General features: G+C 42.6%; 1 protein-coding gene across 3 annotated transcripts in view; it reads left to right on the top strand.

The window, feature by feature from the left end:
• The window catches only part of LOC121322503 (semaphorin-5B-like), a 79,651-nt gene that overhangs the window by 34,639 nt on the left and 17,951 nt on the right, over positions 1–27,061 (top strand). For 2 of the 3 annotated variants that reach the window (XM_041262600.1, XM_041262599.1), the window contains exons 2-8: positions 6,575–6,787; positions 12,489–12,588; positions 12,758–12,803; positions 18,465–18,527; positions 19,296–19,394; positions 21,908–22,121; positions 23,480–23,765. In XM_041262600.1, coding sequence (XP_041118534.1) covers positions 6,628–6,787; positions 12,489–12,588; positions 12,758–12,803; positions 18,465–18,527; positions 19,296–19,394; positions 21,908–22,121; positions 23,480–23,765 — 968 coding nt within the window. In that variant the 5' untranslated portion in view covers positions 6,575–6,627. Of the gene's footprint in view, positions 1–3,821; positions 3,936–6,574; positions 6,788–12,488; positions 12,589–12,757; positions 12,804–18,464; positions 18,528–19,295; positions 19,395–21,907; positions 22,122–23,479; positions 23,766–27,061 lie in introns of those variants that run through there. The other variant, XM_041262598.1, reaches the window with a different exon arrangement.

The raw sequence follows: 27,061 nt of genomic DNA, 5'->3' as shown, positions 1-27,061 counted from the left end.
GAACACTGTTTCTACACACACACGTCTCAACAGAACACTGTTTCTACACACACACGTCTCAACAGAACACTGTTTCTACACACACACGTCTCAACAGAACACTGTTTCTACACACACACGTCTCAACAGAACACTGTTTCTACACACACACGTCTCAACAGAACACTGTTTCTACACACACACGTCTCAACAGAACACTGTTTCTACACACACACGTCTCAACAGAACACTGTTTCTACACACACACACGTCTCAACAGAACACTGTTTCTACACACACACATCTCAACAGAACACTGTTTCTACACACACACGTCTCAACAGAACACTGTTTCTACACACACACGTCTCAACAGAACACTGTTTCTACACACACACGTCTCAACAGAACACTTTCTACACACACACGTCTCAACAGAACACTGTTTCTACACACACACGTCTCAACAGAACGCTGTTTCTACACACACACGTCTCAACAGAACACTGTTTCTACACACACACGTCTCAACAGAACACTGTTTCTACACACACACGTCTCAACAGAACACTGTTTCTACACACACACGTCTCAACAGAACACTTTCTACACGCACACGTCTCAACAGAACACTGTTTCTACACACACACATCTCAACAGAACACTGTTTCTACACACACACGTCTCAACAGAACACTGTTTCTACACACACACATCTCAACAGAACACTGTTTCTACACACACACGTCTCAACAGAACACTGTTTCTACACGCACACGTCTCAACAGAACACTGTTTCTACACACACACACGTCTCAACAGAACACTGTTTCTACACACACACGTCTCAACAGAACACTTTCTACACACACACGTCTCAACAGAACACTGTTTCTACACACACACGTCTCAACAGAACACTGTTTCTACACACACACGTCTCAACAGAACACTGTTTCTACACGCACACGTCTCAACAGAACACTGTTTCTACACGCACACGTCTCAACAGAACACTGTTTCTACACGCACACGTCTCAACAGAACACTGTTTCTACACACACACACGTCTCAACAGAACACTGTTTCTACACGCACACGTCTCAACAGAACACTGTTTCTACACACACACGTCTCAACAGAACACTGTTTCTGAACTTGTTTAGTGTAGAACACACACACACGTCTCAACACAACGCTGGATGTCTTTACCAATTCAAGCATATCCTCCAGTGATGTTCACCCGGCCAGCTGAAGATCATTATCTTTGTTTTTTGATTGTTTCAAAAGTGTTGGTCGATAACTGTTATTCGAAGCCATCACAGATTGTTTATTATAATGCTTCAAAGAATTGGGAATAGATTAGGTTTGTACTAATTATTTATCTTCCTTTGTGCAGTAATTTTATCCCAGTAGAAAACGTGTGCTCAGTATATATGTACAAAAGACTGAATGTTTGTTTTTAAAGGTCTGTAGAGCTGTAACCAAGGGATTGTACATTCAGCTGGGTATTTCTCTTTTCTTTTTCTTTTGTTTCTTAAGGAAAGTTGTGTTTATCAACTTCAATCTTTTGAATTGAAACAATACAATGAAAGCAATGGGAGCTGACAGCACCAGGATTGGGGGTGCCTGGAGCAGTGCTTGCAGCAGCATGCCAGAGCCTTTAGATTAGCTCAGTATGAGGGAGGGGCTGACCCTGGATCAGTCAAAGAAACCGGAACGGAGGTCACTGGCAAAACGATAGCAGTCATATTCTGGAGCAGCAAATTACCACTAGAAAGCAATACAAGTCTTACAACAACAACGTCTGGATGGAGAGCCATATAAAACACAGTGGTCAACGAAAGCAAGCAGTGCTGCTTGGGGATTGTACTTGCTTCTGCTTTTAGACAGTTTCTGATTCTTGTTTTTAATTAGATATACATTTTTGCCATGAATTCAGACCAATCTGTTTCCATTAGAAAGAGTGCATCTGTTATTGTCAGACTATTGCACTGGCAGTATTAATCAAGTTGTGTTTGTTATTGAATTCTGCTGATTTGTTGTACTTATTGAGCTTTTCGGGAATGTTTTTCACAGTCTTGGGCTCTTGTGAAGTTCTCCTAAAGCATTTTGATAACTGTGTCAACGCCAGGGTGTTTCTGCAGCTCACTTTATTGAGTGGCTCACACAACGTCTCAAGCTGGTGCTTCAATTGACTTCTGGTGACCAAGGAAATAAGTTGATCAAGCTCTAGAATTCAAAGGGGATGTTCCATTTTTTCTAATGTCTACTAGCTTAGGCTGAGAAATAAGTGGATCGGATATATTAACAAACAATACATTTAAAATGAATTTTGTAAGTATAATTTATATACATGAGTAGATCAGCTATATTTGACAGTATGATGCTAGATAAGGCAATGTGAATATCACTGTAATATATATTAGCAACAAATACATAATTTAAAATGTTTGTAAGAAGCCTGTGACATTAGTGTGTGTTTCTGTTTGTGTTACAAATATTAACTAGCAAAAGGTGTTACGTATTTAACGTTATTTTGCATTTCTGGAGGTGTTCTTGTTTTGGGAAGCACTACTGTAGAGACAGGTATGCTTCAGTCATGGAAAAATTGAGCTCCATGCTGCGATCACTAACTAGGCCACGGTGCACATCAATCACATGATGTACTTGAAAAATGTTGCTTGTATATTATTATTATTGTTATTATTACTATTATTATTATTATTATTATCCTTTGTATTGTGTGCTTTGTTGTTTCATCATACAGTACTTTGTATAATTAGGACAGAAAACGAACAGGAGACTGGTTCTCGTCATGCATGTATTTCAGTTACAAGTTTGGGAAGAAACAATAGATTAACTAGTTAAAAACTAAAGAGTTAACGTCTTTGCTAAACCATGGTAAATATCTGTAGTTCAATACCAACCAAGATAGCTATTGTAAGAAAGAGAGATCATTTTAAAGTTCATATGAAAAGAGAGTGGCACGAACACACACCAGCATACCCAGTCTTGCAAATAAAACACCCAGATAAAAATAAAAAGCAATGAACCTCCCCTTTAATCAAACTGTTGCCCTGCCTTGCTTTTGCCTGCTTTTGCATTACTGCGCTTGCGGCATCAGCTTATTTCCCGGTCAACTTATTTCCCGGTCAACTTATTTCGTACGACACCGGAGCTAAGAAGACAATGATGATGAAACTGCCACTTCCAGAGCGTTATTTCAGTCTGACTGTTGGGGGTTTTTATTTATGGGAGTTTTAGATTGTTATGTTAATTGGCTGATAAATCCTTATTTCAGGTTGTCAAGACAGAAGATTAAAAAACATGCATTTCCCTGAGATTTTGGCAAGAGTCACCGTTTCCGTGTAACATTCTAGTGTGACCTATTGACAGCCATTCTAGCACATTGTTCATAAAAATACCAGCCATCAAGCGAGCTTTCTAAAGGCACATTGTGACACCGGGTGACAAAATGTCAAAAATGTGATCCTTTTTTTTTTCTTCTCTTGAAGGAGTGTGTGCAGCCCACATCTTCACAGCAATCCTGGTGAAAGGGACTAGTATTATATTGCTCTATTCCCAAATAGACTTTTGTGAGACTTTGTGAAGCTAAAGTATTGAGAGAAATTATGCATGGTAAATTAATGATGACCATTTCAGGCAGCAGTCTGAATGAATGCCAATGGAGTCAGTCGGTGGCTGGAGAAAAAATGAATGGTCATTATAAGTGAGTGTGTGTGAGGCTGGGGGAGTATGTGTGAGGCTGCCTCACTCCTCCCTCCCTCACTGCACTTCAGATTAGGGGTGGGACAGAGCCTCATATTGAAAGGAATCTGGATCTCTCCCACACACACACACGGATTAACACATAGTGGAGTCTCTCACAGGAGCTGAAAGTCTGTGCAGTAAAGTACAGTCCTGGAAACCTAATCACCAAATATGCTGTGCAGGTAAAAAAGCATAATTATTATAACTCTATTGTTTTTTTTTCCTAGTTAGTTATTTTTTTTGGTAGGTTTGAGTTTTGCAGTGTAATTCTGAATGAAGGATTGCAGTGTAGATTTCGGAGCTGCTGTTCAGTTTTGTAGTGTGTGTTTTTGTGTGTGTCTGATTTGAATCCAGCACATCGAGAGGGAAAGACTTGCTGCTGCTCTGGTTAGCTCTTACTTATTTAACATTTAGGATTGTGCTGTTGTGTTTCTCAGATGGGTTTCTTTGTGGGGGGGGGGGGGGGGGGGGGGGGGGGGGGCGGGGGGGGTGTTTATTATGTTTTGTGTGTTTATTAGCAGTACAATGTTATCGTGGGTGTGTGTAGCTGGAATGTGAGAAAAATAGCTGAAAAAGCATAGAATAATCTCCATTCTGAGATGTATCCATACTGTTCTCTAGTTTACCAGCATAACCCTTTTTATTCTTGATGTTCAGCCTGGTCTGGGGTGCAGCGGAACTCTTAAGTTCATGTTTGCAAAACAATGTATCTGATTTAGAAACCTATATAAACTAGCGGCAGCTGTTGAGCATTTCTTGCCAACATGCAGACTGTGTTGTCCCTGCACAGGTGTGTGGTTAGTATTCAGGTTGCATTAGTGATAATGACTGGATCTAGCAAGGTAAATGTGCTGCTGATTAACAGACTGTGTCGTCCCTGCACAGGTGTGTGGTTAGTATTCAGGTTGCATTAGTGATAATGACAGGGTCTAGCAAGGTAAGTGTGCTGCTGATTAACAAACACTTATATTCCTGTCTTGTTTTTTTTAATCCATCCACTTATGATTTTTTTTTCTCCCATTTTAATGAGCTGAGTAATCAAAAATAATTAGCTTGGGTGAGTTTCTACTGATGAAGAAAAAAAGGAAAACTTGCTTGAGTTTAAGGGAGAACTTCTCTGTTCTGCAGCATTCACCAGTGCTGTCCCAAATACATAAGTGATTTAAAAAAAAAAAAAGGATAAAAACTAATAAGCCTCAGTATGTAGCCATTATTTTAAAATGCCTTTTCTGTTCCGGAATACCTGATCTACAGCCAGCAGTCCCTGGTGGATTATTGAATTTAATCAGGTTATCTAATTGATTCAGATGAGAACAGCATTAAGGTATAATGAGGTAGACTCCTTTGGGTTTCAGAAGAACAGCCAACCATACTCCTTATTTAAAAAAAAAAAAAAAACTGACACTTTCTCTTATGCAACTATAAAATCATGGATTTCCACCCTGGGGACTCGAGCAACTGCAGCTTTAGAATTGAAATGAGGTGCTGGATTTGTGTGGAATACAGGGCTTATGGTGATTTGAGTTGTGGGGATGATGTCAGGAGCTGAGTTCTTCATGTGATTTGAGTTGTGGGGATGGTGTCAGGAGCTGAGTTCTTCATGTGATTCGAGTTGTGGGAATGGTGTCAGGAGCTGAATTCTTCATGTGATTCGAGTTGTGGGGATGGTGTCAGGAGCTGAGTTCTTCATGTGATTTGAGTTGTGGGGATGGTGTCAGGAGCTGAGTTCTTCATGTGATTCGAGTTGTGGGGATGGGATCAGGAGCTGGGTTCTTCATGTGATTAGAGTTGTGGGGATGGTGTCAGGAGCTGAGTTCTTCATGTGATTTGAGTTGTGGGGATGGTGTCAGGAGCTGAATTCGTCATGTGATTCGAGTTGTGGGGATGGGATCAGGAGCTGAGTTCTTCATGTGATTTGAGTTGTGGGGATGGTGTCAGGAGCTGGGTTCTTCATGTGATTAGAGTTGTGGGGATGGTGTCAGGAGCTGAGTTCTTCATGTGATTTGAGTTGTGGGGATGGTGTCAGGAGCTGAATTCTTCATGTGATTCGAGTTGTGGGGATGGGATCAGGAGCTGAGTTCTTCATGTGATTTGAGTTGTGGGGATGGTGTCAGGAGCTGAGTTCTTCATGTGATTCAAGTTGTGGGGATGGGATCAGGAGCTGGGTTCTTCATGTGATTCGAGTTGTGGGGATGGGATCAGGAGCTGAGTTCTTCATGTGATTAGAGTTGTGGGGATGGTGTCAGGAGCTGAGTTCTTCATGTGATTTGAGTTGTGGGGATGGTGTCAGGAGCTGAGTTCTTCATGTGATTAGAGTTGTGGGGATGGTGTCAGGAGCTGAGTTCTTCATGTGATTCGAGTTGTGGGGATGGGATCAGGAGCTGGGTTCTTCATGTGATTCGAGTTGTGGGGATGGGATCAGGAGCTGAGTTCTTCATGTGATTAGAGTTGTGGGGATGGTGTCAGGAGCTGAGTTCTTCATGTGATTTGAGTTGTGGGGATGGTGTCAGGAGCTGAGTTCTTCATGTGATTCGAGTTGTGGGGATGGGATCAGGAGCTGGGTTCTTCATGTGATTTGAGTTGTGGGGATGGGATCAGGAGCTGAGTTCTTCATGTGATTTGAGTTGTGGGGATGGGATCAGGAGCTGGGTTCTTCATGTGATTTGAGTTGTGGGGATGGGATCAGGAGCTGGGTTCTTCATGTGATTCGAGTTGTGGGGATGGTGTCAGGAGCTGAGTTCTTCATGTGATTTGAGTTGTGGGGATGGGATCATGTAATTTTGCTGCAGATGTCCAGAGTTTGTTTTTTTTTTCCCCTCAGGTGTCTCCCCAGGGCCTACCTTGGCAGCTAGTTGACTGGACGGCCCTTTCACCATGTCTGTGTCACGGTTGGAGGCCGTGTCCCTGTCTATGCCTGGTCTTCTCCTTCTCCTGAGCGTTCATCTCGCTGCCTCCCAGCATTCCCTCCCACCTCCCGAAGAGGAGCCTCAGCAGCAGTGTTCCAGGAGAGTGCACCCCGTCGTCTCTTACCAGGGTGAGGGCAGCAAGCCTGCTAATTAACATGGTCTGACTGCAGACCCAAGCACATGTCAGTCATGGCCTGGCAATCCAAGCTGGCTGTGCAGTTTAACAATGACAGGTTCTGAAGTCATTGCTGCAGTTCTGGGTCCACAGCACATCTCATTGATGACAAGTAGATCAGTGCCATGCAGCAGAGTGAAGTAAATGCTGAAAATAAACATTGATGATACTGCCTGGCAAAGCTGTTTTAGAAGTGTGCAAAGTTTTTTTAACATTAATCCTGTAGAGAGCGCTTGACGAGACGATTAGGTGTACGCTGGTCTCAAAAATCCCTGGGGTATACACAGTATAGATTTCATCACGTCTGCTTTTTGCAATAGTATTGTCTATTATCAATGAGCAATAAGAAGCTTGCTGTTTCATACCTTCACGTTTTTATTTCTATTCTCTTCAGAAAGACGATACAGGTGCTGTGCATTCTCCATGCTGTTAAGGAGTTCTGTTTTCTTATTCCTTCCTGTCCCTCACATGGTACCCTGAGGCCTGCTGTAGTGTGCCAGTCACCATCTATCTCAGCGTTATCTGAACCACAGCTGGCTCGTGCTGACTGTGTGTCAGGTGCTACCCTGGGCATAGCCAGCTGCCATGAGGCTGAGAGACTTGCCAGAAATGATAAGAGCCTTCCAGGTGCTATCATATCCTGCTTGTAGCATTGCCTTTGTATTGCATTTCCCTTAATGGAAGTAGACTCTGCATATGGCCAGGGCTTTGAAGCATAATGTCAATGACTCTACATGACTGGTAGATTCTTATAAAAAACTAAACATTCTTGCTTAAACATGATTTAATTTTTTCATTGCGATTCTGAAACAGATCTGTAATACTGCAGATCATGTTGTTAACCAAATATACAGTTAGATTTATTTATTCAAGTAAGACAATAGCAATGTACCTTGAGAGTTGGAAGTAAAAATGCTGGGAGCCTGGTTTGGCCGGTAAAGAATCACCAGTGAGTGTAGTATATTAATACTTTTTTTTTCATTTTTTGAGTGGTATTTGGACAGCATTGCTCTCTCTGCATTTCTTGGGATACAGTTGTTATCTTAATCTGTCCTTTTCCAAGATTAAAAAGCTTTCCTCTTTATCCCTGGGAAAAAGTGCTGCAATAGATTTGTATTCTTGAAAAAGTGTTTCTAAAGACTGCTAATTGGGAGGGGGGGCTATGGGAACAGCTGCCACAAGTTCAAACCCAGTATGATTTAAATGTTCTAATTAGCCAATGATAACAACAGTAATGCTTTTGTAACATTGTATCTGATAAGGGGCTACGTGGCGTGGCTTGGCAGTGAGAGGGGACGTCGCTTGTTTACTTGCTGGTTGATCTGTTATCCATGACGATCCCTCCATTGGATGGCCTGTTTGATTATTTCTTGGGGGCGTTGGTCACAGGCATTGTAGCAGGCTGTCCTTTCCATGCTGGCAGGCTGCCTCTTGGAGAGGCCAAGGGTTTACATTGGTTTGGAAATTGAGCTCCTTCTTGCTCCCAGAGAAAGTACTCTTCTTCTCCTAGGGCAGGGCTGTTGAACACTGTGTGCATGCAAACAATTGTCCAAGCTTGCCTCCTTGATGAAAGCCTCCCATGGCATTGTTGAAAGATGGGTTGTGCTGTGAGTTCATGCAGGACGAGAGTGCGTTCCAGGCGGTAGTGCAATCCTTTTGAAGTCCTGTATTATTGAGTTCCTACCTGTAGTAAAGATCAGACACGGTGACTGAATTGTAACCAACGCTGTGTACTCAGTGCTGTCATTAGCATGGGGAGATGTTGAGTCAGGGAAACAGATGCCAGGACTGTAAGCCTCTCCAGCTGTGTTGCTTGTGCATGCATTGGTACATTTGCACTGCAAGATGAAACATGTCATGCCTCCAGAAATGCTTCAGCTGGTCCACCTGTATGAAGCTGTGTATGGGGCAGAGAGGCAGGCGTGCTTACAGCCACAGAGCTTCCTAATACCAGCACTGGAGCTTCAGGGCTCAGATTTGTCATTACAATTCTGCAGTTGATTCCTTAGCATGTTTTCATAATGTACTCTGTAATAGTCAGACACAACCCAGGGACCCAATACCTTGAGAAACTCATATTGTCAAATGTACCTTTCCACAAGCAGCAGGCATGAAAGCACACATTTCAATCTACTCGTGCATGTTGGGTTAATTGTGCAAGACTACTGCATTAGGAGATTGCCTTCATTTCAGAATAGATTTTCTATTGTATTCTGTACAATCTGTGACGTTTGGGGAAATTTTAAATAAATAATGTGAACGTTTCAACTTAATATTCTAGTTCAGACCTACACTTTTTAGATTACACCTCCACAAATTAAAAGTCATTATACACTTTTTCTTACCAAAAGATAACTACCTTTACATAATACTTTAATTATCATTGTATATTGTGCAAGCAGCACTGTAAAGATAGACTAAGCTGAAGCCAAATGGACTTTAGTATGCACATAGTCACTGGAAAGCAGCATTTTGTCTCTGTCTTTTGTATGAATTAAATTAAATTAAATTTTAAAAGGCAGTGCTTTGCTTGGGTAAATATTCATTTAATCAGCAGTTATAGGGCACCAAAGAATGGCTCTTTTTAATGTTGTTTTTCTGTAGCGCAGTGTAATGCAATTTTTTTTTACTGTAGCACTTCTGCTGCATAAAGAAACTTTAAAAAAAAACGTGTGTGTGTGTGTGTGTGTGTGTGTGTGTGTGTGTGTGTGTGTGTGTGTATGTGTGTGTATATATATATATTATATATATATATATATATATATATATATTTTTTTTTTTTTTTTCATTCCAGAATTCAACTAAGCAATTGTGAAAGTCGGCCAACCAGTAAATATCTGTGCCCTTAGGAGTTATTAAGGGGGTTTGTTGTATTGAACACAAAGCCTGTTTTAATTCTGTCTAGCGAGTAATAAAGGGTTATGATTTATTGGCCTGGAATTTGCGCGAGGCACTCTGGCCCCCCCCATCTTCAAGCAGAGCTGGTTACGAATGCATTATTCTAGCTTCCCGTATTGATGAAATCTGCATTCTCATCCATCACATTGAAGACCAGCATGAAGCCCCCCTGGGCACATTTTCATAGAGATTTCTATTTGACTTCATTACATGTGATTTTTCAATTGCAGCCCAAGTTTTACTAAGTGGCGGGACTCCTGTGCATAATCAGCCTCTTGCAGTTTGCAAAATAAAAGACCTCATAAATGCATACAATGCAAACCCTTAGATCAAAGTTAGCTTACTGTCTGAGTGAAGGGCAGGTCTATTCTCCGTGGTTAGAGCACTCATAACACTTGCTAAAGGCTGCTGTTGCTGGGCTACAGCCCATTGCATGCAGATGCAGTACAGCACAGTCCATCAGCTACATTGCTGTGACACAATCTAGCAGCTTGTTACTTTCAATGCAGTTTCCCCTCTCGGTGGGTAAAGGTAATGATGATCCAGCAAAGGAGTGGCAAGACAGGAATTTAGAGAGGGAGTGTGCTTCACTGGTCCTAGAATATTGTGACACTAGCAAATGGATGTGTGTATTCTGATTGTGAAGGTTGCATGTTGTCACTCCAACCCATTGCATGCAGAAGCCAACAAGTTTGCATTGACAGCATTTATATTGCAGCTGATTAAACAGACCCATTCTATCTGAAGGGATCGATGGTAGAGTTGAGCACCCCCAAAGGCTGAGTGTGTGAGATGCTCATACTGAGTGTGCATGGCTGAGTGTGTGAGGTGCTCATACTGAGTGTGCATGGCTGAGTGTGTGAGGTGCTCATACTGAGTGTGCATGGCTGAGTGTGTGAGGTGCTCATACTGAGTGTGCATGGCTGAGTGTGTGAGGTGCTCATACTGAGTGTGCATGGCTGAGTGTGTGAGATGCTCATACTGAGTGTGCATGGCTGAGTGTGTGAGGTGCTCATACTGAGTGTGCATGGCTGAGTGTGTGAGGTGAGTGTGCTGAGTGTGTGAGTGTGTGAGATGCTGCTCATACTGAGTGTGCATGGCTGAGTGTGTGAGGTGCTCATACTGAGTGTGCATGGCTGAGTGTGTGAGGTGCTCATACTGAGTGTGCATGGCTGAGTGTGTGAGGTGCTCATACTGAGTGTGCATGGCTGAGTGTGTGAGGTGCTCATATTGAGTGTGCATGGCTGAGTGTGTGAGGTGCTCATACTGAGAAATGCATTGAAAGTTTATAGAAATGGCATGTCAAGCGGGCTGGAGGGTGCTGATTGAATGAGTCCAGCATCTTATTGAAGTGCTTTCTTTTTCATTAAACTGAAGTGTGTATCTTAATAAGGAAGCTGGGAGGCTAGTCCTGCCATGTGGTTTTAATTATGTTCTTCCCAATCGATGGAGGACACACTGAGCACTCTGACTGTGTTTTCGAATGAACACAAGACCAGCATGTTTAAAGTAAACTATGTTCAGTCCAAGCTCCCTGGGTGTTTTGAATTTTATTTATTTTTTTACAACTGAATTAGTTTGAATTGCCCTAGTTACACTTCAATAATAAGTGTAAGTTAAGAAATCCAAAATAACTGACATTTGATTATGGAAAGTAAAAAAAGAAAGACATTTGATGTATACATTTCTTTGGGGATGGTAGATGCACGGTATTAAGAAATAAAGTGGTTTACTATTCTGTGAAAAGCTTCCCTCTCCTTTTGAACTACTACTTCAGTTTAAACTTACTGTACAGAGCATTACGCATGCAAAGATAATAAAGCCATTTGTTCATAAACAAACAAAAAAAACATTTAGATAAGCAAGTTAAGGTCACGGAAGATCAGGAAGGTTATTGAGTATTATGTGTATTTCTTGTGATTTTTTTTTGGAATTGCAAGGCTGCTTTGGTTGTGATGATCACACTTTGAATTGCAAGGCTGCTCTGGTTAATAAGATCACACTTTGAATTGCAAGGCTGCTCTGGTTAATAAGATCACACTTTGAATTGCAAGGCTGCTTTGGTTGTGATGATCAATCTTTGAATTGCAAGGCTGCTTTGGTTGTGATGATCAATCTTTGAATTGCAAGGCTGCTTTGGTTGTGATGATCAATCTTTGAATTGCAAGGCTGCTTTGGTTGTGATGATCAATCTTTGAATTGCAAGGCTGCTTTGGTTGTGATGATCAATCTTTGAATTGCAAGGCTGCTTTGGTTGTGATGATCAATCTTTGAATTGCAAGGCTGCTTTGGTTGTGATGATCACTCTTTGAATTGCAAGGCTGCTTTGATTCAGCGATGGCTCTTTTAGTCGTTTCCCCCCAATGGGTGTTGGTACATCCAAACACAGGAAAGCTGTAAGAAAGTCAATGTGTTTGATGGTTGTATTTGAATAGCAGCCATAATGCAGACCTGAGATGTAGACAGGAAGCTCAAAGGCTTTGGTGTAAAGACACCTCAACAAAGTAGTGCCCTTGATGCAGCAACTCTCTGCAGCCTTGGAGGAAGATTTGAAAAGCATCTGTTCAAACAAGATCAAAAACGCTTGCAATCGTAACAGAATTGACTCTAAATCTGTGCTTTGCCACTAAACCATGCGCTTCCTATAAAATGGATTGCTGAACATTTGTTGCTCTTTGCTTCAAACACCTTGGTAACTCTCTGTCTGCCTCTCTCTCTTTCGCTCTTTCTTTCTCTTGTCTTTTTTTTTCTTGCAGCGTTGAGGCCCTGGGTTTCTAGTTTCAGTTTTTCAGGAGTTCAGGACTACTCCCAACTAGCACTGGACATCAATAGAAATCAACTGATAGTAGGAGCAAGGTAATACAACACAAGGCTTTCAATGTTAAAACACTGCAACTACAATTTGTTATACAAAATATATTATTCACATGCAGAAACGCATTGAAATGGCCGTTCTGAGTTCTTTAGGATAATCAAACAGAATGTTTTTATTACTAACCCGTATTCGTTGCTTTTTCTCTTACAGAAACTACCTATTCAAACTGAGTCTTTTCAATGTCTCGCTTATACAGGTATGCTCCGCTATTCATCTCCCCATATATTATTATTATTATTATTATTATTATTGCATTTTTTTCTATTGAGATTGATTTGTGCCAGATTTTCAGAGAAGGGGGAAAGTGGTTAGAAGTGGTATTTTGATAAGGAGAAAGTGCTGATTGGTACAGTGCCTGCATCAGGACCAGAGAGTGCTTGTGCTTTGTGAGTTAGTGGAGAGTGCCAGAGCACTGCACCGTGAAGGCGCGAAGCAAGTGCTTTGAGCCACGGCTGCTGCTGGCAAAGTAAAAACACTGTGCAGAAATGCTGGCCCCCTGTAGAGCTCAACTCAGCAGTTTGCGGTGAAAGTCCGATTCATTCCTATTAAGTGCTGCATTTTTCTTCTCATAAGAACATTTTTGGAATGAGAATAAGCCATTTGACCCAGCAAGGCTCCAGGACTGTTTAAAATGTAGTTCCAGCAGACGTGTAACTCTGAGTCTTCGGGAGAAAATACTGTATTGAATACACAGGAATTGTGAGGTACTGGCTTCTCAGAGGAAGAGGCTTAAACACTCCTGCAGTTTAGTATTGTGGTGTTTTGCCTTCCCAGAGGAAGAGGCTTAAACATTCTGCAGTTTAGTAAGTCAGCTGGGAGCAGGGCTGGCTGGCTTTGTTGTTTAGCTGTAGGTAAGTTTTCATTTTAGTAACAGGACGTGTTATAGACTGAGTTATTGAGTGTGACAAAGCCTGTTATAGGGTAATCGTTTAATCACTATTCTGCAGAGGCTAAGGCTACCAAGGGGGCTTTAAAGATTGATTATTCAAATTAATTGGAGCTGCGGAAAATTTAACGCATGGGTGTTCCGATGGCTTGAAAGTAACATTATCATTCTGAGGGAAATCAGAATGATCTGAACTCTTCATTACCTCTTAATCTGGTCACGGTTGGTCCTGGTCAAGCTGTTGGACTGGGAAAGAGGAGACTGTTAGGAGAACTTCCTTCCTGTGTGATGTATGAGAGTTCAGATTGTGGTCGTTTCCGCTTCATTTCTAATTACACAGACGGGTGCTCTTACACAGTAAGCATACTGTTTCAAAACTAGCACCCTGATACGTAAAGTAAATATTGTTTCAATTACAAGCACTAAAAAATATGTGCTCCCAACCTGTATTTTGAATGGACCCCTTTAAAATATGTGTTATGTGAGTCTAATTGTCCTGCTGCTTGTTTGTGGTTTTGCACTTGCTTAACCTCAGTAAGGATGTGTTCTGTTTAGTGATTCCATTTCCAGAGAACACACTTGGTGCTTCCCAGGTATGTGTGTGTCACTTAACTCACACTTCCCTGCCCCTGCTACCAGTATCTGTGCTGTGATAAGAAGGGATAGTGAGTGGGGTCCAAAAATCCATTTACATTGGAGAATGGATTAAACGTGAAAAAAGCATTTCAATGTGAAGGGAGTTTAGGAGTAGTTATGCTGTATATGCCAAAACACATCAGTGGGTGCGTGGGGGGTGGGGGTGGGGTGTTTGTCAGAGAATGCTCCAGCACTGAACCCCAGGAATGTAAACACTGCAATCAGCACATTGAGATTTGTGTTGGCAAAGTGAATTCTTCCTATTTCAAATTATTTCCAACACAGTGGTTGGCTATAGGAGCAGATTGAATGTATTATAATTTAGGTGTCCTTACCAGCAAGAAAAAAGTGAATAACGAAGGCATCTTGACTATAACCAGTCAAGGTGCGTTTCACAGTTTTCTATTTTAAATTTCAGTTTTGCTGGCCTGACTGCTTTTCAAACATGTTCTCAGCCAGGGGTGACTGTTACTCATTGAATCCACGGATTAATTTATCTTTTTTTGCTTGTAAAAGATTATATTTTCCTTCACCTCTTAAATTAAGCTTTTCTTCCTTTGGCTAATTGCTAGTTGCATTTAAAGAAAGATGGAGATACAAGAAAAAAGCTGCATTCATTGAAGTTCCCTTCTAAAAGGGAAAGGGAGTCCGTTCTTCAGAAGAGAAGTGATTGGTTCTCTGAAGGATGGCTTCTCATGCAGCGCCAGTATGTCACTATAGGTTTCTTTTGTATTCTCACACTGTCAACCTGCAGTTTCTCTATATGCAGCTATTAGGCAAGAGAAACAAGAGGAAGGCAGGAGTCTACATGCTTTCACAGCCAGTTTATTACTGACTACATACTTGTATTGTCTACACATGCAGAGGCAGAGCAGCCGACTAGCTGACCTAATATGCACCCTCCTCCTCTCTCCCCCTCTCCTACTCTTTCCTCCACTCTCCTCCTAATCTCCCTTCTCTCTCCTTCTCCCTCCCTCTCTCCTCCTCCTCTCCTAATCTCCCCCCTCTCTCCCTCCTCTCCTCCTGTCCTTCTCTCTCACCTCTTTTCCTTCCTCTCTTCCTCTCCCTCCTCTCTCACCTCTCCTTCCTCTCTCCCTCTCTCCTCCTCTCCCTCCTCTCTCCTCCTCTCCCTCCTCTCTTTCCTCTCTCCTCCTCCTCTCTCTTCCGCTCTCCCTCCTCTCCTCCTCTCCCTCCTCTCTCCTCCTCTCCCTCCTCTCTTTCCTCTCTCCTCCTCCTCTCTCTTCCTCTCTCCCTCCTCTCCTCCTCTCCCTCCTCTCTTCTCCTCTCTCCTCCTCTCTCTCTTCTCTCTCTTCTCTCTCTCTCTTCTCTCTCTCCCTCCTCTCCTCCTCTCCCTCCTCTCTTCTCCTCTCCCTCCTCTCTTTCCTCTCTCCTCTCCCTCTCTGACTCATACCTTCTGTTGCAGGGCTAAAGTGTTTGGCTGAGTTGCTTTTTTTTCTTTTAAAAGGTACCCAGGTGTTGGGAGCCTGCAGGCTCTGGCACGCTCCACTCTGCTCAGTTTTTTAAAAACTGAGCAGTGTGGCATAGCGTGTGACTGAGAAAACAATCCAAGTGGGGTCAGAGGTTACCGCTGTCTTTCCAAAACAGCTGACCTCTGACCTGTCGGCTTTATCAAGCCTCCTTTCTGATGAGGGATACAATCTCGGGGGTTTCTTTCTTTTTGTTGACTAGCAGATCAAAAATGCAGAATTTGTCAGAAGATCTTAAAAATAATTAAATGTACTTTTTGACGAACGTGAGCCTGATGTCATGAATTTCCCCCATCTGTCTATAATAGTAGGCATCTCAGAAAGCAAACATCCCCCACATATATAGATCAAGACTATCTACATTATTGATTCTTGTAATAAAACTTTTCTGTTTAGTGAAACAAGTTTTGTTTTATTACTAAGAATCGAAGGTCCAGAAGAGCCTATTCTCCAGGTAAAGCCTGAACAGTTTAAACCAGGAATAGCCTTGACTGTCAAGCATAGCTGTGGGGTCTGTCTGTTTCTCACCAGCTGATAAAAGCATAGCCTCAGAGAGTGTAGCGAGGAATCATTCACCATTCAACTGCATGACAATTAAATACACCGTCCACCTCCTACTTCAATATAACGGCCAGAAATTTCCTCACCTTCCCATCAATTATAATGCGTCTGAGGGTGGCTGCATGACTCAGAAGGAAGGATATAAGGACAGATAATACTGTAGAATAACATTTTAAAAGAGAACTTGGCAGTTAAATTCTGACCAGTGGAGAGGAAGGAGCCCGTGGTAAATTGATTCTATTTTAAAATGAGCCGGTCCAATGCTGGAAAAAGAAAACAAAATGTTTTTTTGAGCCCTCTTGTGTAGGGATCAGTGTTCCGGGACAATGGGGAAGGCTATTGAGAGTCTTGTCACATCTATCAGGAGGAGGCTGAAAGGGAGCTTTGCCTCTCTGAATAGGAGACTCTGCTAAAGGACGAAACTGGGAGTGGCTCGGCGTCCTATTGAAGTGTGTGGACCTTGAGAGGGGCCACAGGGATGGAGGGTCTCTCTGCTGGGAGGTGGGTCTGCTGCACTTTCGTCAGCCTTTCATTTAAACAGGATTCTTTTCAATGCAGATTTGCTGAGGGGTGCACAAAAAGACAACTCCATCATTTTGCATATTTTTTTTTTTTTTAAGATTTGAAGCGCACAGTAAATTCCTTGAGCTGTACCTACTTGTTTCCAAGGCATCTGGAATGTTCATCAAAACGCTTGGTTACCAAAAAAAAAAAAAAAAAAAGTTGTTCTGTGTTAGAGTGATATGCTGTACTGCCAGCCTGAGGTGTGTGGCAGTGCAAACTCTTTATACACTCTTACAAAGAAAAGTAGTCGTAGGCATTTTTAATTCCCTGTTGCTGCAGTGTTTTGCTGGAAAGTGAAGGTTTAAAAGCATGCTGGGTTTCTGATTTGCAGAGTGTTTCATGTGTTTTTATGGTACTTAGTGCATTCTTGATAACTTCAGAGTGTGCTGCTTGCACTATTCCAGAGTTGCAGTGACCTGTATTTAATTGATTTTCATGCTGTTAAACCTGCTGTTCTGCCAAGTTGCTGGTATTGTGAGCTCAAATCTCAAGAGAAGTACAGTGGGCTCAAAACAACGCTGGGCTCAGTGGGATATCCATAGTTCTGTTAGAGGGGAGAAGAGGACTGTTTTTTGCAATGAAGATGCACATGCACCTGTGGAATTAATGTACTGCTTCTTCCCAAAGTCTTGAGACAGCTTTTACCTGATAGATTATTGAATTGTTAGCAAAGCCTTTTTACGATACTCAAATATTACTTCAGTGATGTACGTTTGGAGATTAGTAAATGTGTGTCTTTTAAACAGACAGATTCAACATCCGTTCATTAAGGAGTCCTAGAATGAATATTCCTTCAGTTGCAATTTAGGCAATTCTGTTTCAAGTTAAATAACTATTTATTGCTCCTGTGTAACTAAGCTTGCAGTGTCTGAATCAAGGCAGTCTGATGATCAGAAGCCTAAGGCTGGCTCGGTTAAGCCTGCTGAATGTATGTAGGATCTGATGGTACTCTGGAGGGGGGATGGTGACGAATGGAATTTGTGTTTGCGAAAAAAAAGAAGCAGTGTGCAGGGACAGGGTGCATCACCATTTATAAAATGCATGGACTTCTATTTTATTTCAGCTAAATATTGCAATTGAATTGGTTCATTTGACCTGTTCTGTGAAAAGAAAATCAGCCAATTCGAATCCAAAGCCAGTTGAGCTGTTAAATCAAGAGCTCATTGCTGTACCGAGGGGGGAGGGGGGGGCATTGGTCCAAGGATTTAGACGGACTTGAACTGCGAGACCCACCATGAGACAGAATGGAGTCCAGTGTGTCTGTGTGCTTCTAATACATTGATGTTTAATGGGACACCGCTCTCCTTTGCCAAGTTGTCTGCCTCACTCTATATAGAACAAAGATGTTTGTGGCTTGGAGTTGCATCCATAATTAAATTCAAGGTAGCACTCTCTGGGGTATGGTGAAGGGGTGCCTTCAGTCCTATACTTCACTTCAATGAGAAGATGACTTGCATTGACATGCAAATTCAGGCTGTTTCTCTCTGCTCACTGCCTGGTGCAGGACCTCACACTTCAAACCATGGGCCGCTTCTCTCCTGTTAATAAGGTGAACAAAGCACAATATATGGTTACAGTTGCAATAAGTTGCAGTACCGAGCTAGTGTTATCTGACTGTATCGTCTTGCATGTTTCGTTAGATATCACTTTGAGGAGACAGTAGGCAAGTCGCAATGCAAAACAGGGGGCATCACGTGTCTCTTGGTTTATTTTGGTTTCCTAGACAACGGAATGGGGCCCAGACGAAGACACCAGGCGGTCCTGTCGAAGCAAAGGAAAGACGGAGGTAACGTGGAAGCCTGCTTGGTTCTTAAAGCCTTTGAACTTTGCTCTGTGTTTATGGGGCAAACGGTGAATTGAGGGGGGTTGGGTGCACAGGCAGTTTTATATTTAAATCTGCACTTTGAGTTTGGAATACACTTAGAACACTTGAATTTGTTCAGCATGCCAGGCAAGTATAGCCCTTCTCTCTGCTTCAGCCTCTCACAGTTTGCTTGAGCATTTTTATTTATATGATGAGACTGGTTTTTAAAATTACTTTTCATCCCAGATACTGAGAACAAAGCATTCCTTTGTAGTCTCTAACCTAAACACAACAAAAACAGAAAGGAACTGCTTCGAAATGACTTTGGTTTTCAGAAATCTAGCTAGCGAGTTGGTTTAAAACTAAAACAAAAAAATACTCTCTTTAATGACAAAGTTAGATTAACAGAAAAAAAAACTGTGTAATACTTGAACTGTATTGTCTGCTAGTTGTCATTGTGCACTACTGTACGTTTAGAAAACAAGACTCCTGCTTCATTGCCTGTTCTGCATGATTCTCAGTGCTTTAACACATCTGAGCTTCATGGTGTACTGTGAAGTCCGATTTATAATGAACAGAAGCCAACTTTTCACTGTCATAAACCGTCACAAACCTACTTTTCCACTGGTCTTCCCTGCGAACAGCCTCTTAACTCACTGTACTGGCCTACGCCCTGCAGCAATACAGTAAATCCCACCCGAATACAGTATGGCATTATTAATGTGGTTTTAATTCTTATTTGCTTTGCAGATGGAGTGCCAGAATTATATTCGGGTGTTGCTTATCAGTGGCAAGAAATTGTTTACCTGCGGCACCAATGCATTTTTACCAGTTTGCACAACTAGACAGGTAAACTGTTGTTGTCTTCTGCTTTTGTGTTCAAAATGTTTATTGCTGTAAATGGGGTGGTGGTTTGCCATTGCTTTTGCCTCAGTGGCGCTGCTGAAGACTGGGAGCCAGGGGTTCTGAGGTTCTCAGCCAATGATTGTCTGAGAGCCAAAGGTTCTGAGGGTCTTAGCCAATGATTTTCTGGGAGCCAAAGGTTCCGAGGGTCTTAGCCAATGATTTTCTGGGAGCCAGAGGTTCCGAGGTTCTTAGCCAATGATTTTCTAGGAGCCAGAGGTTCCGAGATTCTCAGCCAATGACTTTCTGAGAGCCAGAGGTTCGGAGGTTCTTAGCCAATGATTTTATGGGAGCCAGGGTTCTGAGGTTCTCAGCCAATGATTTGCTGGGAGCCAGGGGTTCCAAGGTTCTCAGCCAATGATTTGCTGCATAACCCGGCCTCACTAAGTGTCCTTCAACTCAGTTGTTGAAAGTAGCAGAACTTCTGCTTCCTAGAGAAAGTGTTTTTTAGTTTATTCGTTTTTCAAGCCATGGTAGTAAACATCAAAATAATATATATATAGAATTATATATCTATATATATATATATATATATATATATATATATATATATATATATATATATATATATATATATATATATATATATATATATATATATATATATAATAAACACAAAATCACTTCTACATTATACAATCATTCCTAACTGTAATAAAATTATTTCATTGTTATTTTTCTAGTATTCAGGTGATGTAATGACCTAGTTTTCAATTCATCCATATAAATCAATCAAAAAGTTTATCTATTTGTGGAACTTCAGTGTTGGTCGTACATTCCACCTGGGTGGCTAAACAAACAAGCCAGCAAAGATTCCTTGTGATCTGCAGCGAATTCACCCCTTCACCTTACCCCTCAGAGTGCCATCTCATCCATCCCTTCTCCTTACCCCACAGTGCCATCTCATCCACCCCTTCAACTTACCTCATAGAGTGTCATATCATCCACCCTTTCACCTTACCCCACAGTGCCATCTTATCCACCCCTTCACCTTATCCCACAGAGCGCCATCTCATCCACCCCTTCACCTTATCCCACAGAGCGCCATCTCATCCACCCCTTCACCTTACCCCACAGAGCGCCATCTCATCCACCCCTTCACCTTATCCCACAGAGCGCCATCTCATCCACCCCTTCACCTTATCCCACAGAGCGCCATCTCATCCACCCCTTCACCTTACCCCAAAGCGTGTCATCTCATCCACCCCTTCACCTTAACCCACAGAACGCCATCTCATCCACCCCTTCACCTTACCCCACAGAGCGCCATCTCATCCACCCCTTCACCTTACCCCACAGAGCGCCATCTCATGCACCCCTTCACCTTACCCCACAGAGCGCCATCTCATCCACCCCTTCACCTTACCCCACAGAGCGCCATCTCATCCACCCCTTCACCTTACCCCACAGAGCGCCATCTCATCCACCCCTTCACCTTACCCCAAAGAGTGTCATCTCATCCACCCCTTCACCTTACCCCACAGAGCGCCATCTCATCCACCCCTTCACCTTACCCCACAGAGCGCCATCTCATCCACCCCTTCACCTTACCCCACAGAGCGCCATCTCATCCACCCCTTCACCTTACCCCACAGAGCGCCATCTCATCCACCCCTTCACCTTACCCCACAGAGCGCCATCTCATCCACCCCTTCACCTTACCCCACAGAGCGCCATCTCATGCACCCCTTCACCTTACCCCACAGAGCGCCATCTCATCCACCCCTTCACCTTACCCCACAGAGCGCCATCTCATCCACCCCTTCACCTTACCCCACAGAGCGCCATCTCATCCACCCCTTCACCTTACCCCACAGAGCGCCATCTCATCCACCCCTTCACCTTACCCCACAGAGCGCCATCTCATCCACCCCTTCACCTTACCCCACAGAGCGCCATCTCATCCACCCCTTCACCTTACCCCACAGTGCCATCTCATCCACCCCTTCACCTTACCCCACAGAGCGCCATCTCATCCACCCCTTCACCTTACCCCACAGAGCGCCATCTCATCCACCCCTTCACCTTACCCCACAGAGCGCCATCTCATCCACCCCTTCACCTTACCCCACAGAGCGCCATCTCATCCACCCCTTCACCTTACCCCACAGAGCGCCATCTCATCCACCCCTTCACCTTACCCCACAGAGCGCCATCTCATCCACCCCTTCACCTTACCCCACAGAGCGCCATCTCATCCACCCCTTCACCATACCCCACAGAGCGCCATCTCATCCACCCCTTCACCTTACCCCACAGAGTGCCATCTCATCCATCCCCTCACCTTACCCCAAAGCGTGTCATCTCATCCACCCCTTCGCCTTACCCAACAGTGCCATCTCATTGAATTACAGGTGGCTAAAACATAATGGTGGGAGGTGTGGATGTAGAAGCTTTAATAAAACAGGATTTGAAAAGCAAAGCATCGGTTAATAAATAAATGATTGTATGTGTTTCAGATAGGGAATCTGAGCAGGGTGATCGACAGGGTGAATGGGGTGGCTCGCTGCCCATACGACCCCCGGCACAACTCCACGGCGGTGGTGACGTCACGGGGGGAGCTGTACGCCGCCACCGTCATCGACTTTTCCGGGCGAGACCCCGTCATCTACCGCAGCCTGGGGAACATGCCCCCGCTCCGCACGGCGCAGTACAACTCCAAGTGGCTCAACGGTAGGGTGCCCAGCAGAAACTGCTGTGTCTGTCCTCTGCTTCACTAAGGAATATTTATTACATTGTGTTCTTGTATCTGCTAAACCACCCGGTCTGTACCCCTCAAGTCAGTGCAGGACACTGATTGCTGTTTCACTGACTTGCAAATATTTCCACAGAAGAAGCTATCTGGACATGGTCATTTCAAAAGCAACACATTTATATTAAATATCTTCACATTCTAAAGGCAATATTTATACTTCCCAGTAGGGGGTGTTATGGTGTTTACCCAAGAGAGAGCTTTATTAACCCGTTTCTGGTCCATTGTTACAGGGCAATGACCACCGTTTTTATTCTTGAAGCCAGAAGGAAAAGGGTTTCTTTGTCTAGGTTTCGTGATGACTTCTAAAAGCTCAGTTTTAAGGGTACAGACTTAAATTACATGTAATGAGTAGGAGACTTCAGCATGGACTATGAATCATCGTGTTTTGTATGATACACTATAGAAACTCTAATAGCAGCTCGATACAGAGGTGCTCAAGATTTTTCAATTGTGAGCTTGTTGCTGGCATGAAATGCTGTGGTATGTATTGGAAAGGAACAAGGAGAATTCAAAGAGTGGTAATTTTGTCTTTTTTCAACTCAAATGCGTATTTTATTTCTGTCTCTTGAGTGGGATGCCTGCTGCTGCACCCCTGAAAGCCACTTAGCAGCTTTTCTTTTGGCACAGCAGCCTCTCTTGTCAATCAAACCTTGAGAAATAAGAACCTGCAGGCTGGAGGTGATGAAGCATCTGGAATTTATGGAATAAGAATATTGAGACAAACAGAACCTGCAAGAATGAAGCTCCCCACAGGATGGATTTCAGCTGTTTGGCTGCGTCTGCCCTTTACCTCTCCCAAGTAGCCTACCTTTAACAATGTGATTCAGCCCATTAGCCTCTACTGGGTATCTGTTGTAACCTTCATGTTAAACGGATGGTCCTTGCATGGACTGCTCATTGTCTTGTGGTAACCTCTCATTTTTGTTAGATGGATGATAGTCTCAAATGTTGACATAAAGGAGATTTATTTAAAGTTTGTTTCAAGGTTAATCAAGCAAAACTACATCGCTGATGCCACAGAACCAAACTGCAGCTGGATTTTCAGCTAGTCCGGGAAGAGAACACTGTTAAAATCAAATTGCTTCTATGAGGGCAATTCTCATTTCAAATGTTCAATGTGCAGCTTATGGCTTTCCTTTTTATAATTTTACTTTCTGTTCAAAATGGTTTGTGCTGTGAGATTGAAACTCCATAGAATATGTTGTGTAAATATTCCCGGCACTTTATGGAATGTGGCTAAAGGAGACTGACTTGCCTGCTTGTGTTTTGTGTTTAGAACCCAACTTCATTGCTGCCTACGACATCGGCTTGTTCACGTACTTCTTCCTGCGAGAGAACGCCGTGGAGCACGACTGTGGGAAGACGGTGTACTCGCGGGTGGCGCGGGTCTGTAAGAACGACCTCGGGGGGAGGTTCTTGCTGGAGGACACATGGACCACCTTCATGAAGGCCAGGTTGAACTGCTCACGCTCAGGAGAGATTCCCTTCTACTACAACGAGCTGCAGAGCACCTTCTACCTGCCCGAGCAGGACCTCCTCTATGGCGTCTTCACCACTAACGTGTAAGAGCAGTGTGTATCTTCACTAACCTGTAAGAGAAGTGTGTATCTGCATCACTAACATGTAAGAGCAGTGTATATCTTCACTAACGTGTAAGAGCAGTGTGTATCTTCAGCACGAATGTGTAAGAGCAGTGTGTATCTTCAGCACTAACGTGTAAGAGCAGTGTGTATATGCATCACTAACATGTAAGAGCAGTGTCTGTGTGCATCACTAACATGTAAGAGCAGTGTCTGTGTGCATCACTAACGTGTAAGAGCAGTGTACGCTCCTCCATTTGGGATCCCATTGAGAGTCTCGGTTTGAGTTTTCTTTTAGCTGTAGATCACAGCTGCCAGTAATGTTTCCACACAGTCTTTGTGAGCAGTGATGAGAATATTCCTGTGCTTTGAAATTGATTGAAACACATGGGATTATCAAAATAATGTGAAACATATGGAATTCATTTTTAGGTGTTTCTTTAAAAAAATATTATTATAATAATTGTAATAATAATAATAATAATAATAATAATAATAATATTATTATTATTATTATTATTATTATTATTATTATTATTATTATTATTATTATTATTACTTGCATTTTGGGTTTTACTTTACTTTCATCAATAGCAGTATTTATTTTCAGAAATTGCTTCTCTTCTTGTAACGGGGTCTTCTCTGAGAGGTACTTGTAAAGAGATTGCACCTTGCCACCAGAATGACTTGAAACCATTCTTTATTTATTTATTGAGAGGCTCCTATAACTGAACAGCAGATGAACGCGTACAGCAGCACATTAAAAACTGAAAGTAAATCCTTCAGGTCACGGTGCTTCCAAACACGGCACGTCCAAACACGGCACGTCCAAACGAACACAGCGCTATGAAACGCTGAGCGTCTCACCACAAACCCTTTCAGCTGCGTTAGTGGTGAGAAATTGGAATTCATGTATTCATAAGCGCATCTTGTAAGAGTCCTTAGCTTTTGTTCGCTTTACTGTGGTGCCCAGGGACAGCTTTCCAAACATATCTTATATAAACCAGCTCCTGATTCACCCTGACAATGACAGCTGATCAGCAGTTTATTTTTTTCACCTTCATACAGTTCCCACATTTGCAATAGCAACTCGGCCTCCCAATGGGTTAACTTGCACAGTGCTGCTGATAGACAGAATGGAATAGCCTTCGCCTTACCACAGGGGGAGAGACTAATTCTGCTCATGACCATGGTAGCTTTACTAATAGAATATGGTAATGTAATCATAAGTACAGTATCTCCAACTGCCTGAAATAAATTGCACACCTTCCACTCCAGCGCCTTTGTTTTAAATAGACCCTGTACAAAGCGCCCCTCCTTTTTCTGATCTGCTCAGAGACTCGGCTCCTGAGTCAGGATTCTTTCTGCTACTGTGCTTCGAGTATCGAAGCAGGACAGCTCCTTTAATTAACGGTACTTCTTATTGCAATCTCCCCTGTGAATGCCTGGAGGAAACCACACTACTGATTAGGCTGCTGGTGCTTCACAGTTACAGTGGGGGTTTTCTTGTGCTCGGGACTGTAACTAAACACTGAAAACCTGTCCTTTCACGCACACGTTTGCAGGAAAGCTTTGTTTTGCCTCAAGATTATCTCGGTGCTTACAGCTGTCCTGACAATCTGGCATGTGCGGAGGGCATGCTTATTTGATATTTTACTACTTCTATTTCATTGCTTACATTCTCAAGCCATATGGCTTAGGTGTACAGTAATAATATATGGTTGTGTATAAATGAATTTGCTGAACAAGACTACACCCTAAACCATAAGCTAGCCAGTGTTAAGACAATGGCAGGCTTGTTAAGACTGCTCGAGTCAGCCTGGGTTTTTGAATGCATTCCCAAGGCCAGCAGACAGCCAGTATAAAGAAGCATATTAACCCCCTAGCAAAACACAAGTACCCTGTGAAGTGGAGATATGGAAGCACCGGGGAGAAGTCTGCCTCAGTAATACTATTGTGACATTTGCAAAGTGATTTGCTACACTGCTGGGCAAAAAGGTTTGGGCTGGGGGCAAGAAAAGGCTTTGTCATCTGTGCTGGCAGTGTTTGCTTATGCAGTGCAGAACGCTTCATACAGCTAGCCCTGTGCAAATTGCTTCATAGCTATTAGACACTGTGCTGCTACTTCAGACTGCATTGCTGGTGTAGGCTTTTAACATTGTTCTACGTTAGGTCATTCATACAGGCATTTGAAGTATTAGTGTTACCATCAAGGAGCCGTAAGTGTATCTGTATTTAGCAGCTGCAAAAAAGCAATACAGTGTAGTGTGCGAAAAAACATAGAGGAGTGTATAATGGTCTTGGAATTGCCACGTTCAAGAGCTGTGGATAGATAATCTGTCTTGGAATCTAGGTGACCTTTTTAGAGTTTTGAGTTTAAAGTAAATGCAATTCAAAATGGGCAAAGTGCAAACACATTAAAACTACTAACTTCAAAGAAACATCAGCCTCATTCTGCGCATTAAAAAGTATTCCAGTGTGAAACGATCTACAATCATGTTACATGCGACGATCTTGATTTGATTGACAATCTTATTGTTTCAGCATTCGAGAACCATGTGGTGGATTATGAGAAGCTTTTTCTTGTTTTTTAGTCTTGTATCAAAATACATGCCTCCTTTTTGATACATCATGTAAAGCTAGTTTTATCACGCGATGTGTGATGAATCTTTACTCCCCTGTAGCTAAGATGGTAAATATGTATGATATATTCGACACAAAACCTTTTCATGCTCTTTCTTAAGCATTGTCAGATATCAAGGTTTCAATCTGTACATGCCATCCGGATTGAGATCGGTGGATGCACTTTGATGTCTGCTTTCTGATGTCCTGGATTTGAGTAAATCACCAGTCTGCTGGAGTCTTCTTTGTAGATAGGCCAGCACATCTTTCAAGCAAACTCACCTGTTGTGCAGATGGTGCTGATGATCAATCCTGATTGCAGTTACCTGCCCTGGATCTTTCCTATGCCCTGCAGATGTTCAGCACAATTATTTATTTTATTGAAGCATAGTAATAAGTTTCTACAATCTCTAGGAAAAAAAACAAGTACCTGTATTCCAGTTATTGCACTTAACACTTACTGATATGAATGACCAGCTTTACCTGTCTGCGTCCAGATGCACTGCCAATCAACAGCATATGTATTCAAACCAGTGCTCCACAAGAACTTTACAATTACATTACAAAGACTGCAAGCTATAGTGTATGCAATGTTCAATATGTAATACCTGTGGAACTTCTCCATGCTTGCCCATACTTACATGTTCATTATGAGT

The sequence above is a fragment of the Polyodon spathula genome, chromosome 10 (assembly GCF_017654505.1).
Source record: "Polyodon spathula isolate WHYD16114869_AA chromosome 10, ASM1765450v1, whole genome shotgun sequence".
Taxonomy (NCBI): Eukaryota; Metazoa; Chordata; class Actinopteri; order Acipenseriformes; family Polyodontidae; genus Polyodon; species Polyodon spathula.
The sequence above is the reverse complement of the archived record's forward strand: the minus strand, read 5'-3'. Positions and strand labels throughout refer to the sequence as shown.